This window comes from Pelodiscus sinensis, chromosome 32 (assembly GCF_052426305.1).
Source record: "Pelodiscus sinensis isolate ZL-2025 chromosome 32, ASM5242630v1, whole genome shotgun sequence".
Classification (NCBI taxonomy): domain Eukaryota; kingdom Metazoa; phylum Chordata; order Testudines; family Trionychidae; genus Pelodiscus; species Pelodiscus sinensis.
Genome location: NC_143083.1, coordinates 8,495,349 through 8,507,006, shown reverse-complemented (window position 1 = coordinate 8,507,006; position 11,658 = coordinate 8,495,349). Strand labels below are relative to the sequence as shown.

The 11,658-nt window shown below is 53.0% G+C and overlaps 1 protein-coding gene across 3 annotated transcripts in view; it reads right to left on the bottom strand.

Annotated features, from left to right (window-relative positions):
- Positions 1 to 181: 181 nt before the first annotated feature.
- DPP9 (dipeptidyl peptidase 9) overlaps positions 182 to 11,658 on the bottom strand; it is a 30,391-nt gene continuing 18,914 nt past the window's right edge. For all 3 annotated transcript variants that reach the window (XM_075903055.2, XM_075903054.2, XM_075903056.2), the window contains 11 exons: positions 9,409 to 9,586; positions 8,238 to 8,403; positions 8,020 to 8,099; positions 5,795 to 5,947; positions 5,192 to 5,327; positions 4,410 to 4,555; positions 3,868 to 4,014; positions 3,559 to 3,711; positions 2,740 to 2,882; positions 1,980 to 2,091; positions 182 to 1,487 (listed from right to left, as the gene is read on the bottom strand). In XM_075903055.2, the coding sequence (XP_075759170.2) occupies positions 1,395 to 1,487; positions 1,980 to 2,091; positions 2,740 to 2,882; positions 3,559 to 3,711; positions 3,868 to 4,014; positions 4,410 to 4,555; positions 5,192 to 5,327; positions 5,795 to 5,947; positions 8,020 to 8,099; positions 8,238 to 8,403; positions 9,409 to 9,586 (1,507 nt within the window). In that variant the 3' untranslated portion in view covers positions 182 to 1,394. The remainder of the gene's footprint in view (positions 1,488 to 1,979; positions 2,092 to 2,739; positions 2,883 to 3,558; positions 3,712 to 3,867; positions 4,015 to 4,409; positions 4,556 to 5,191; positions 5,328 to 5,794; positions 5,948 to 8,019; positions 8,100 to 8,237; positions 8,404 to 9,408; positions 9,587 to 11,658) is intronic.

Here is an 11,658-nt window from a genome sequence, read left to right as displayed (position 1 = left end):
GCCCACCTCTCATGGCAGTACCAGGCCTCAGATATCAAATGGGAAGTGCTTACATGGCCTGCGAACAGCCATCGGTGGGAGATGCCGGGGGCTGAGCTCCTCTTGCAGTCAGGCCATAGGAGGCGAGATCCTGCTGCTCCCCCTTCCGGGGAGCTCAAAGACCAGAGAGAGCACAGCTGGGTCTGCTTCCAATATTTTAATGAGTCGCTACCTCGTACACTCATAATTATAAAAGAATAAGAATCCATAAAAATATTTTCTTTTCATAATACGCACTTAAAATACTCGAGGGCAAATCCATGTGGTTCATTAGGGTGGGTTTCTCTTTTGCTTTGCCCCTGACAGAACCCTTGGCGTGGGGGGGGGGGGTGGCTCCCCTGAGGTGCAATTGCTCGACCCCCTCTCTCTGGAACTGCAGTTCCTGTTGAGCAGGAAAATAAAAACCAGAGGAGAGTGTTCGCCAAATAGATGCGCGAGGGAAACAGTCACTGACCCGCAGAGAACTGAAGCACAGCCAATTTCAGTGCATGTCTGAAAGCTCAGGGCACTGGGGAGGAAAGCAGGGGCGGGGACACAGCACAAAGAAGGGTAGAGGGGAGGGAAGGAGGGAGAAGGGGGAGTAAATAGTTGCATAAATATCCATCGTGGGGGGCAAAATCCAGACGCTGCAGTTTCTGTACAGGAGAGTGCTGATCTGGTTGTAGCCAGCTGCTTCGGCTGCCATGCTACCTGTTGGCACAACTCTGCCCAGGAGCAGCGGAGAAAGGTGCCAGAGGATGCTGTTGCCAGCCCCGGCTGCTTCCTCCTATCTGCTCTGCAAAAAAATTAAATAAAAAACCAACAACGAACGACTAGTGTTGCATGCTTCCGCGGAGCTCTCCTCAGATCCCAGAGCTCCTACGCTCATCACATACGGGCCACGAAGCAGCAGCAGTGATCAAACCCCGTAGGACGTGGCAGTGGGTAATTCTCTCCCCTCTCCCTCCTGGCTTAAGGCAGCTGGTTGATGCGGCTCTTCCATCTCCAGCCCAGGTCTGGAGGGCTCGCAGGTGAGTGCACAGGGTCAGCTGAGGTGCGGCGGAAGGAAAAGGGAGAGACGCAGAGCTCTGCCTCCAGAGACAGGCCACTGTCCGCTGAAATCCCAGCAGAGGGGGAGTAGCAGCAAAAAAAAGCAATTAACAGCCAGGCCAGAGAGGTGAGTGGCTGAGCAGAGCTCCAACCTGGAAAGTGAAGGAAGGGGACACTGTCCAGAGGAAATAGGTTGGGTGCCCTCCCCTTCCCCCCTCGTTGGAGATGGGCACTCGGTGGTATGTGCCCCGGATGAGGAGGCTTTCGGAGGGGAGTGGCAGGGCAGAGCTGAACTGTCAGTGTCCAGTTTGCAGAGGCCTGTGCGCTCAGAGGTATTCTTGTAGAAAGTGCAGCAGCGTGATTTCATAATGCTCTCCGGACTCGGGGCACCGAATACTGTGTCTCTCGTTGGGGTAGATCTGCGCAGAAGCAAAGGTGCGGCAGTTAGCTAGGAACACGGCGTTTGTGGCTTCCCCCCCGTCAGCCTGCCTCTCGATGCTCAGGGCTGAGTCCATTGGAGGAGAAGGTCTGGAGAGACCCCGCGCTCCCTTACTGCGGCAGGCTAGCTGCAAGCCAAAGGCCTGAGAAGCCCACTCAGTGGTCAGAGCAGCCAGGGGGCAGAGGCCACCTGGGGAAATAATTCCCAGCAGAGGAGGCCGAACAGGAGGCAAGAGGGTGAGTCCAGATTGCAAACCACTCTTCCGTATGGGAACACAGGGCCGCTCAAGCGGTGTCAGAGCGCCACCTACTGGCCGGGCCTGTGCCGTCAGCTGCCAAAGTCTCCCACAGGCAGGAACGGCTTCTCCAGGTTTAGCAACATCCACACTCCACGTGTCAGGGAGGGGGAAGTTTTCCCACTGCCTCCAGGCTAACGAGACCTCCCCCTCCCCCGTCAAGCCAGTGCCCCCTACCTGCAGCTGGTAAGGCTTTCCAGCCCGGATTAGCTGGGAGACCAAGAAGTTGGTGTGAAAAAAGTGCACATTTTCATCCAGGAACCCATGGAGGATCAGTAAGCGGTTTGGCCTGGAGATGAGACAGGAGGAGAGTCAGAGCAAAGCCCAGCAGAAGCCCTTTAGCAGGGAGCTGCCAGCCAGCACCTCGCCCACTTGGCAGGGAGCTCTGCCAGGCAGGGGCGAGGAGGGTCAGCGAGCACAAGGCCACCTGCAGAAGGCAGATAAGCCGAGCAGCGATCAGGCTACCCAGAGCCTGGAACTACCCCACATTCAGACGGATGTTCTCTGCGCTGAACAGGCTCCTCCCCAACCAGCCCCCCTTGCTCTCCTTCTCCCCTTGCTCTCCTTCTGGCACCTTCATCTGCCTTCTCAGTGAGGCAGCTCGGCCCAGTAGGGCAGGTGGCTGGCAACCATCAGATGTACCTTGCTCTGGCCAGGACTCTTCTCCCAGGAGGACTTAGGCCCCACCGTGCTAACTGCTGGCTAGCACCCTGACATGCCGTCTGCAGGCCAGCGCTGGCTGTGCTTCGGGAACCAGGGAGGAGAATCCAAGGCCCAATCAACAGAGCAGGAAGGATTATTCCCGTGAGCTTTTTAACAATGTCAACCACACCCGTGCACCCCCCCCCCCCCACCAAAGAAAGCATTACACTACAGAGTCCCTATCATGCCTCACACCGCAAGGGCCTACTTATAAAATCCAACCCACAGTACTCACTCGTTGGGGAGCTTTTCTACATGCAGCGCCACAGAGCCGGCCTCGTAACCTTGCTGGTTGTTCTCTGGGACGTCCATGTACCGCTCGGTGTATCCTGTATCGTACGCCATCCAAACGGTGACAGGGGCACCTGCTATAGCAACCTGCCAAACAGGTATGGGGGGGTTAAGCTCTCTTTCTTGGACCAGCCCACTTGTGCCTGCATATGGCCTTTCTCTCCTTCCAGCCCTGGTCATATGCACTGGAGTATCCCACAGCCAGGGAGGCAGGGACTGAGAGGTCTGGATAGTTGGTGCATTTCTTCCCCCATTTCCTATTTGCCTTCCCATTCAACTCCTCAAAGCACTCTGCAGTGCTGGTGGTACCCGTCCCACGGGAAGGTAGGCTCCAGTCAGGTGTAGGGTGGATGCAAAACTCATTCACCTCTTTGGGACAGGGACGGTCTATGTTCTGTGCTTGTGCAGCAACTGGCACAACGGGATCCCGGCCTGGGACTGGGGCTCCTACGTGCCCCGATCGCACCATTCAACTGACATGCTCGGCAGGCTCCAAACACGAGTCTCCCTCTACGCGGTGCCTAAACCCCGTCTGCTTGGGTCCCCGCATGCCACGCCGGGTCTCAAACCCAGACGGCGTGAGGTGCCTGCTTGATTCTGGGCAGCAACTGCCTGAGCAAGGGGGCTTTTTGCCCTAAGTGGCTTGGGGATCCAGGCTGTAGCGAAGGCTGCTAAGTGCAGACCCCTCGTCCTTCCTGCCCGGCATTATTCTCATCGACACAACAGGGGCTTAGAGAAGGACACCGACCCACGCCACACTCACCTTGAATATGTGGGGCTTACAGATAAGGCCCATGAGGGAGAGGAAGCCCCCGTAAGACCAGCCATGTATGGCCACCCGACTCAGGTCGATGAACCCGTATTTTTCTGCTACATAATGTAAACCTTCCACCTGGTCCTCTATCTCCACCTGACCCTAGAAGGAGGGATCAGGAACGCATGAGTTGGTTTGGTCATTGAAGAGTCACCCAACAAGGCAGCGAGGGAAATAGACACAAATGCAGTCGAGCTGCGTTAAGAAAGGGGAAGAGGAAAGGACGCGAAGGGAGACAAGGCAAAAGAGAAATATTACCATCTGGTTTTTAAGAGCCCCTTCGAATTTGAGTCCTCGCTGGCAAGACCCCCTTCCATCAATCACCACCACAGCGTAGCCTAGCGACGCTAGCGTGTTGAGCCGGAGGTATTTAATGCCTTTGAAGGAGTTATTCACTAACTGCACCTAGCACAGGAGAAAGGGCAAGTCACCTGGTACGTCCCCCGGTGAAACTTTTGCTTTTTACTTTACACATGCTAGCAGAGGCCACCCGCAGTAGCAACTGAGCACGGCTGAGTTCTGCGCTGGCAGAAAGCAGACTCGGCCATTCCACCGGGTCCTGAGCGGGGCTACTGAGTTTGCCGGATGGGCAAAAGCCGCTGACTCGGAAGTCCACGGTGCATGCCGGTTGGGCTAAATGGGAGAAGCCAGCCGCAGTTCACCAAAGCAGGTTTACCAAACTCCAGGCAGTGCTGTCGAGTGCCTGCCATGCAGCGTGCCGGGCCCCAGGCAGCGCTGAGCTATGGAGCACTCTGTCCCGCAAGGCTCCAGCCAATCAGCTGTTGGCTCTGGGCTGTTACCTGAGGGCCTCCGTAGACAAACAGCACCGTGGGGTGTTTCTTCCCCGGCTGGACGTGATGAGGTTTGTAGACCATCCCGTAGAGCTCAATGTCCGACTGGGTCTGGAAGTGAAAGATCTCAGGGGGGATGTAATCTGCAGGGCAGCCTGAGGGAGAAACGAGTTCAGACGCTCGCTACCAAGCTAAGGACAACATGCTTTCATAATCCCTCCAGCCACAGCCCTGACTCAGCCCTGCAGTTCCTCCCTCCCTTCCTTCCTTCCCAGGATACAGGGACCAACCTAGATCTCAGCAAACTCTCCTCTACAGGAGCCCCTCTCGCTAGAAGCTACGTGGGAACTGAGCCTCCCACAGCTCACTAAAACCCCACCAAGTTGCATGCCAAGCGCCTTGTGCAATGTACAGCCCGCTGTCACTCTAGTGCGACCCTGCTAGGGAAGAGGAGGCAGAAAGCCTTCCCAGCAGGGTGCTACAGCTGCTGGCTGAAAATAATTCCTTATGGGCACCCAAAGCAGGAGCTGCACATTCCTTGGGTGAAGTGGTCAGTGAATCCCCACCCATCCCATCTCTGCAGACCAGCGCAGTAAAGAATCCCACTAAAACATGCAACCCACTGAAGAGATCCCCCCCAAGGACTTCGCAACTTCACCAAGCAGGGTGGAATTCAGCCATTTGCTGTCTGATGGTCTTCACCTTGCCCCTTCCATCCCGGGCAGTTACTGGCACGTGCGATGCTCTCTTGGCTCGCTCGCCTGGCTCAGAGGGGACTGAGAAAGACTTACTGGCTGCCTCCATCATGCTGGCCCAGAACTTGGGCTGTTTGTGGAGTGGGTCGTCGTCCGAGCCATTGAGTTTATAGACGTGCACGCAGGGCGGGGTGCTGACGCTGCTGTAGTGGCTGATGAACATGTCAAAGTTCTAGAGGCAAGAAACAGATGACGTGGGTACGTGAAGAGGGCTAGTCCCTCAAGCTGCTTCAGCGGGGGCTCTGTATCTCTATCAGGGCCTTGAGAACTAACCAAGCCTTATTCCCCCCCATCCCAAACCCCCTCGCTCCAAAACCTTCATGGTCCAGTCCCCACCCTGCCACATGAGCCAGACAGGACGGCTCTCTGGAGCCTGTTAACATCACACTACTCCTCCAGAGCAGTAAGTGCATTGCAAAGCCGTCCCGATGCACCCAGCCCTGGATCTCAACTCCCCATGATGGCACCTCTGGATTCCCATCAGGAGATTCCAGCAGGCACTAGATCACTCCCCTCAGGGCTCACAGAGTCCAGCAGAGCAGAGTTCCCAGTAGCCATGACATCTAAGGGAGCCCTCCTGGACCATTACTTGACGGGACCCGTACTAGTCGGAAGCCCACATGGACGGGGCAAACAGACCTGGCTCATCGAGCAGCTGTGAGAGAAGCCCAGTGTGGTGAGCCGTACAATCTCGCCAGGGGCCTCGTAACTGACCACATAGAGGTGGTGCTCCAATGGGGTGTCCTTCGTGCCTTGGAAGTACACCAGCTTCGTCTCCTCGCTCACCCAGATCTGCCAGGAGAACAGAAGGCTCGGTGCCAAAGGAAAACAGCTGACTGCTCCCTCCCCCCACTCCAACCATCTGTCACCAGGCAAAGTCAGCTTAGATCAGTGGTACCAACCAGTCGATCAGGATCTACCGGTAGATCTTGGAGCCTCTGACAGGGGATCCTGACTGGTTTGGCTGGGAGGTTGTCAAGTGCTGGCACTTCATCTGCCCCTCTCCACACTGCCATGCTGGCTCCTGCCCAGAGCCTTAGAGCTGCTCCTGGGAGCCTCCTGCTTGTTTTGCAGGATGGGGGAGGCAGAGAAAGGGGGGCACTGATGTGTCTGTCCCTCTCCTGTATCCCATCTTCACAGAGTGAGGCGGGCAAGGCCTCAGCGAAGGGGTGGCGCAAGGGTATTTGGGTTTGATGTAGATCCTGGACTGACAAATTCAAAAGGTGATCTTGTGCTTAAAAAGGTTGGAGCGCGTCAAAGTGCTTGTGGTTTTTAGATACAACGTCTGTTGATCTGGTGTGTTAAGGGCAGGACAAAGCCAAGCCCTTCCCGCTGGAGGAGACAGCACGTAGGCACAGACTAGACTGCTGGCTAAGGAGCATAAAGCCAAGACAAAGGATATTCTGGCTCTGTTCATTATAGCAAAAACCACAGATGCATCTCCCCCATTCCAATACTGCTTCCCTGATGAGAGGCCACACACATCTCTAACAACCATGCAAACATTCATGCTCTGGACTCAGAGGGGGAGGGGAGACTATAGCCACTACCCCATGACAGAGTCCCAAATTCCACTCAACTGCAGCTCTCTGTTTAAACATAGGTTCAGCTCAAGCAGTTTTTAAACTCTCCAGGGCCAGCCAGCATGGATGAGGTCACACCACGTTAGAGCTGTAACACTAGACAGAATAGGACTTTTAAGCGTAGTTCTGCAGAGCTTAGCTAGCCAGTTTTAGAAACTTCATGTGGAATGGAAGATTCCTCAACTGTGAATGATGCTCCTAGCCCGGTAGTTGGGGGTCTGCAGCTGAGTTTGACCAGCATGGCTCTCAGGAAAGAATAAATCCCCATACACTGGCCAAGACAACGGCATAGAACCTTGCAGAGTAACAAATGCATGCACATAATTGCCGCGAATACAATGTGAACCATAGCTTGATGGAGCAGTACTGTGGCCAAACAGAGAATCCACATGGGATGGACAGAAGATTGAGTCCCAAGTGGAGAAAAGCTGCTTGCCCTCAAGAGTTGGAGGTGAGAGAAAATGCAAGTTAATTGGAGCCGAGCAGAGGGGCTCGTTATTAACACCGAAACAGACAAAGTGAGAGAAATTAGGCTGAGGGCACCTCATTCTTAAAGCAGAAAGGGACTGGGCAGCTACAAGTCCATAGCAGGCTACCACCACCACGCTTTGGCTGTTCTGTTGGCAAGCGATCCACAGGTCCCTCCTCCCCACGTTCCCATTACGCTAAATCCCCCAGACAGTACCTCTAAACGTGGGTTCTCACATTTTTGTTTCGGTGACCCCTTTCACAGAGCAAGCCATGGAGGGGGACACCCCCTCTTATAAAGATAGACATTGTAAGTTGATAAACACTGGAGGTGAAGGTTGATCGCTCATGACGCCCAGGCCGAGAATGGTTCTAAACACGTGGCAGTTTTTGAATTTACAGCCTAACACGTCTACCCCTCAGACACTGCAGAGGGATCAGCTAGAGCTGGACGGAAGCAGATCATTCCAAGCACGAGGTCATGTCCCCGATTCTCAAATGCCTCTTGGGTTGGCACAGAAGGTCTTCTTGTGGCTACGGCACCTCAGACTCAGACCTTTTTATGGCCTGCCCCACGTGGTTTCCCAGAAAGGAGCAATATGAGACCCGTCTGAAGGCAATCGGCTGCCTGTGCAACCAGCTACAATGCTCCTGGGGAAAGCGAAGGCAGCAATAAAATAAGAAACTAGAAATAAAATGAAGCCTAAGTGGTTTTAGCTGGTCCCAAGAGCCTGTAGCACAAGGTACATGCCAGGACTGTGGACAGAAAGTACAGAAGCAGAGCAATAAAGAGACAATAAAAGTAGCCAGTACCTTGGATCCATGCCTCGCCAACACTTCCCATTCCCCACTGGTCAGGGCGACCTCCTCTTTGATAGGACATTTGAAATCTTCTAGAAAAGGGGGAGTGCAAGGATGAGACACCGATCCGACAGCGTACAAGACTAGTACACTCAGAAATGCCCTCCTAACCAGGGTGAGGCAGAAAGGGCAGGGAACATTCCTCAGAGTCGGGAGGGGATTGCACTCACCCTCGCTAAAGACATATGGCTGAGTCCAGTCGTAGCTGCTCTGCCCTAGGACGGCTGTGACTCTGTACAAGTGACAGAAACCGGTCTTGCATTCGTTGGCTCGGATGAAGCAGAACTCTTCTTCCTCACCCGCCCGTTGGGCAAAAGGATAAAAAATATCATGGACCTAGCAGAAAGAGACGGACAAAAGCACCATGAGCAAGGCAGCGCCCCTGCAAGGCCCGTATGCCAATCAATGCTGGAGCAGCAGAGACATAGCTTAGGGGGTCAACACTAACTCACGTGATTTCATGGGAAATCTAAATGAGAGATGGAGAAAAGCCCGGTCCTTGCTTATCAGTTTCACCAAAGAAAGCCCAGAGTGCTCAAAAAAAACAGGCACAGAAGCTTTTTCGTCCAACCACAGAGCACAGGACACAAGTGAACATACAATGCCCATGTCCAGACGACTCCCACATCATTTTTGGAACCAAGATGCATCAGACCAGCAGCCGCAGGGACTGAAGTCCTGTTTATCCACAGACCAAGCATAGCACAGGTAGAGCAAACTCTGTCCATCAACTATCGAAACCCTGAGAGGGGAACCAAGTCTAGGGCTGAGGACAATTAATGTTCCAAGATCCATTCACTGCTTGACCCCTCTGCTCAGGCCATCACGAGGAAGTCAATTAGCACTACAGTTAAGGCACCCACCTTGGAGCTGTGTCTACTAAGATTCAGACCTAGGGGTGTAAGTGACTAATTGACTATCCGATAAGCAAATGCAAAAGGAAAGGCTAGTCGACTAGTTGTTTTCCCCCCCTTACCGACTATCACAATGAGGCGGGGGGGGGGGAGAAGAGGGGGTCCTGGGCAGAACCGTCTTAAAAGCCGGTTCCCCCCTGCTCCAGCTCCATGGAAGGGTCCCTATTCACACCCACTAACTCATTTCACTCTGACCACTGAATTGCCACGAAATGTCTCTTCCAAACTAGGCTCAAACCAGTAACCCAGAAGAAAAAGTTTGTGATGATTCCACTACCAGTCCTCTCACCAAAGTAACCATGGACATTAACCGTCTCCTAGGCAACCTGCTTCTCCACAGGCCAACCTAGATACACAAGCCACACTCAAGAAAATGGGGAAAAACCCAGAGTCCTGTTCCTAACTTTGGACGGCTCCATGGCCTTACATTTATCCACACATCTGTGACTTCTTCATAGATCACATATGGCTGGATGTTTTCTGGCACGGCTTTGGCAAATTCGATACGTTGCTCCTCACTTTCTGGTGCTGGGATAAAGAGTGCGGGAGGCAGGAGGACTAGCTGGAGCCGTTGCTGAGGTCTGTCTAGGAACATGGCCCAGGCACTGGGAAAAAAAGAAAGTTAGCAAAGGTGAAACTGACAGCATGGCAGACAGAAGGTTCCTTGTGCCAAGAATATCCTTGCTTTCCCTCTGCTGAAGAAGGGATTTAGACCCCTCTCCCCCATCCTTGCCTTTCATACTTGCATGGAGTCTTTCCAATAAATATGTCCCAAGGCATCCATGCTACGTACATGGGTAACATACAGGCGGGTTGCTTGGGAGATTTGCTAGAACAGCCATTTACAAAGATACACGCAATTAGCAGAGCTCGCCTTTTAGAATGTTACTTTTCATTGGGCAGGCCCTCTCCTCGGGTAGCAAGGGCCAATTGTTTCATTACGAGCTCCTAAAACAAAAGAAATTGAAATGGCCACTTTGCAGGTTCCTTGTTGCCTGACTATTGGGGAATGGAAAAGGCCCAAGATCAGCACAAACTGAAGGAGTCGCTCCAGTCTCAGCTTCATGTCCCTCAAGGGAGACACCTGATTCATCAGGAGTGGTGCCCTATTGCAACTCTCCTGGCTACAGAGGAAGCAAGTTACCACGGCGTGGTCTGGACACCCCTCAGGACAGTGCACATAGCAGAAGAGGTTTATAAAACCAGGAAACTTGAAGAAGCAGGACACACACACCCAATATGCTGCCGACCATGACCTGATTTCATAAACTAATGAGCTTTGTCTCCCAATGTTCCCTCTAACTTTTTCCATTCACATGCAGAATAAATTTTGTTATGTGCACAGATGCATGGACGGATATGCACCACCCCATAGAAACACAAGCTGCCGGCAATGGGTGCCATGGGAGCTCTGTTGGGTGACATTTTTCTCTCTCCTGGGTGGCCACACAAGTGCTCAGCTTACATGGAACATGCTATCTACCTACATGAGCCTTCATGCATGGCAGTTGTGTCATTAAATGGACGGCTGCCTTGTGGATCCTATGTAAAGCTGGGTAAACCCAGTGCTCGGGCCCAAAGAAAAGTGCAGCATCATAGTCCACTTACTGATCAGCCACAAAATTAGGTCTTCTGGAAACAATTTATCAACAGTCAAAACAGAAATGCTCTGGACTGATGCCTGCCAAAATCGTAATAAGCTTTTCAAGCACAAATAAAGAGATTTTAGTAGGAAAGATTTTTCAGAAGCTATTTTGGGGTCCTGTAACAATTTTAAAGAAAAAAAAATCAAAACGCATCTGAGAATCATCCAGGTTTGCGTGAAGGAAGGGGAAATGAACATGACGTGGTTCTTGTACTTGGAAAAGCAAATCACTAAGCTGGGACCTTCCCCTCCAAGGTCTCTGGACGATTTTTCTGCTGTCCTTGGAAACAAAGATATACTGTCAAGGGAACGCATGTCAGGGACCATGTAGCTAAGTCCACCATGCATCCCATGGAAAACGCACACACCCTAGCAGAGGAGCCCCTTACACTGAGCCAAGCAACAAGGTCTCCAATGCGGATTCACTCAGTCCTTCAGAGCTGGCTGCTATGACCATCATTAATAACTTCTATAGCTCTTCAAGTTCCGAAGGTGGCTGCCGGGCCCCCACGGGGACAACGGGATTCTCCCGATGTACAGAACGCACACAAAACTATTGTGGGAATTTTCCATCTTCCTCTAATGCATCTGGCATTGGGCGCAGACGGGTCAGGGCAAATCACTGTTCCATTGAACAGCGTAAGCTTGTATCAAGTCTTCATTTCCTATCAGGAGTGTCTTGTCCATGTGCCCAGGGGCCGGCTGTCCTAGTCAGTGCATTTTAATTGAATTCCCCGAGGGAGAGGAAATACATTTCATGCACCAATGTCATTTACACTGCAGCAGCGTCATGGTTCTGGCTCAAAACCTGCGTGCCCGCTAAGCTGCTCTGCGCCGGGGCTGGATTTGTCCTGCCTCTGACCAATGCTGGATGCAATAGAGGAAGGTGGAAAGCTCCCATACTGCACCTAGTCAGGATCGAGTGAGAGGCATCACTCCATGGCTGCCACAGGGCTAGCGAGCACAGCCAGGGAGGAGGTCCAAACTAGGCTGGGCAACAGCCAGGAAAGGGACGCCTATTCCCACAGCTGC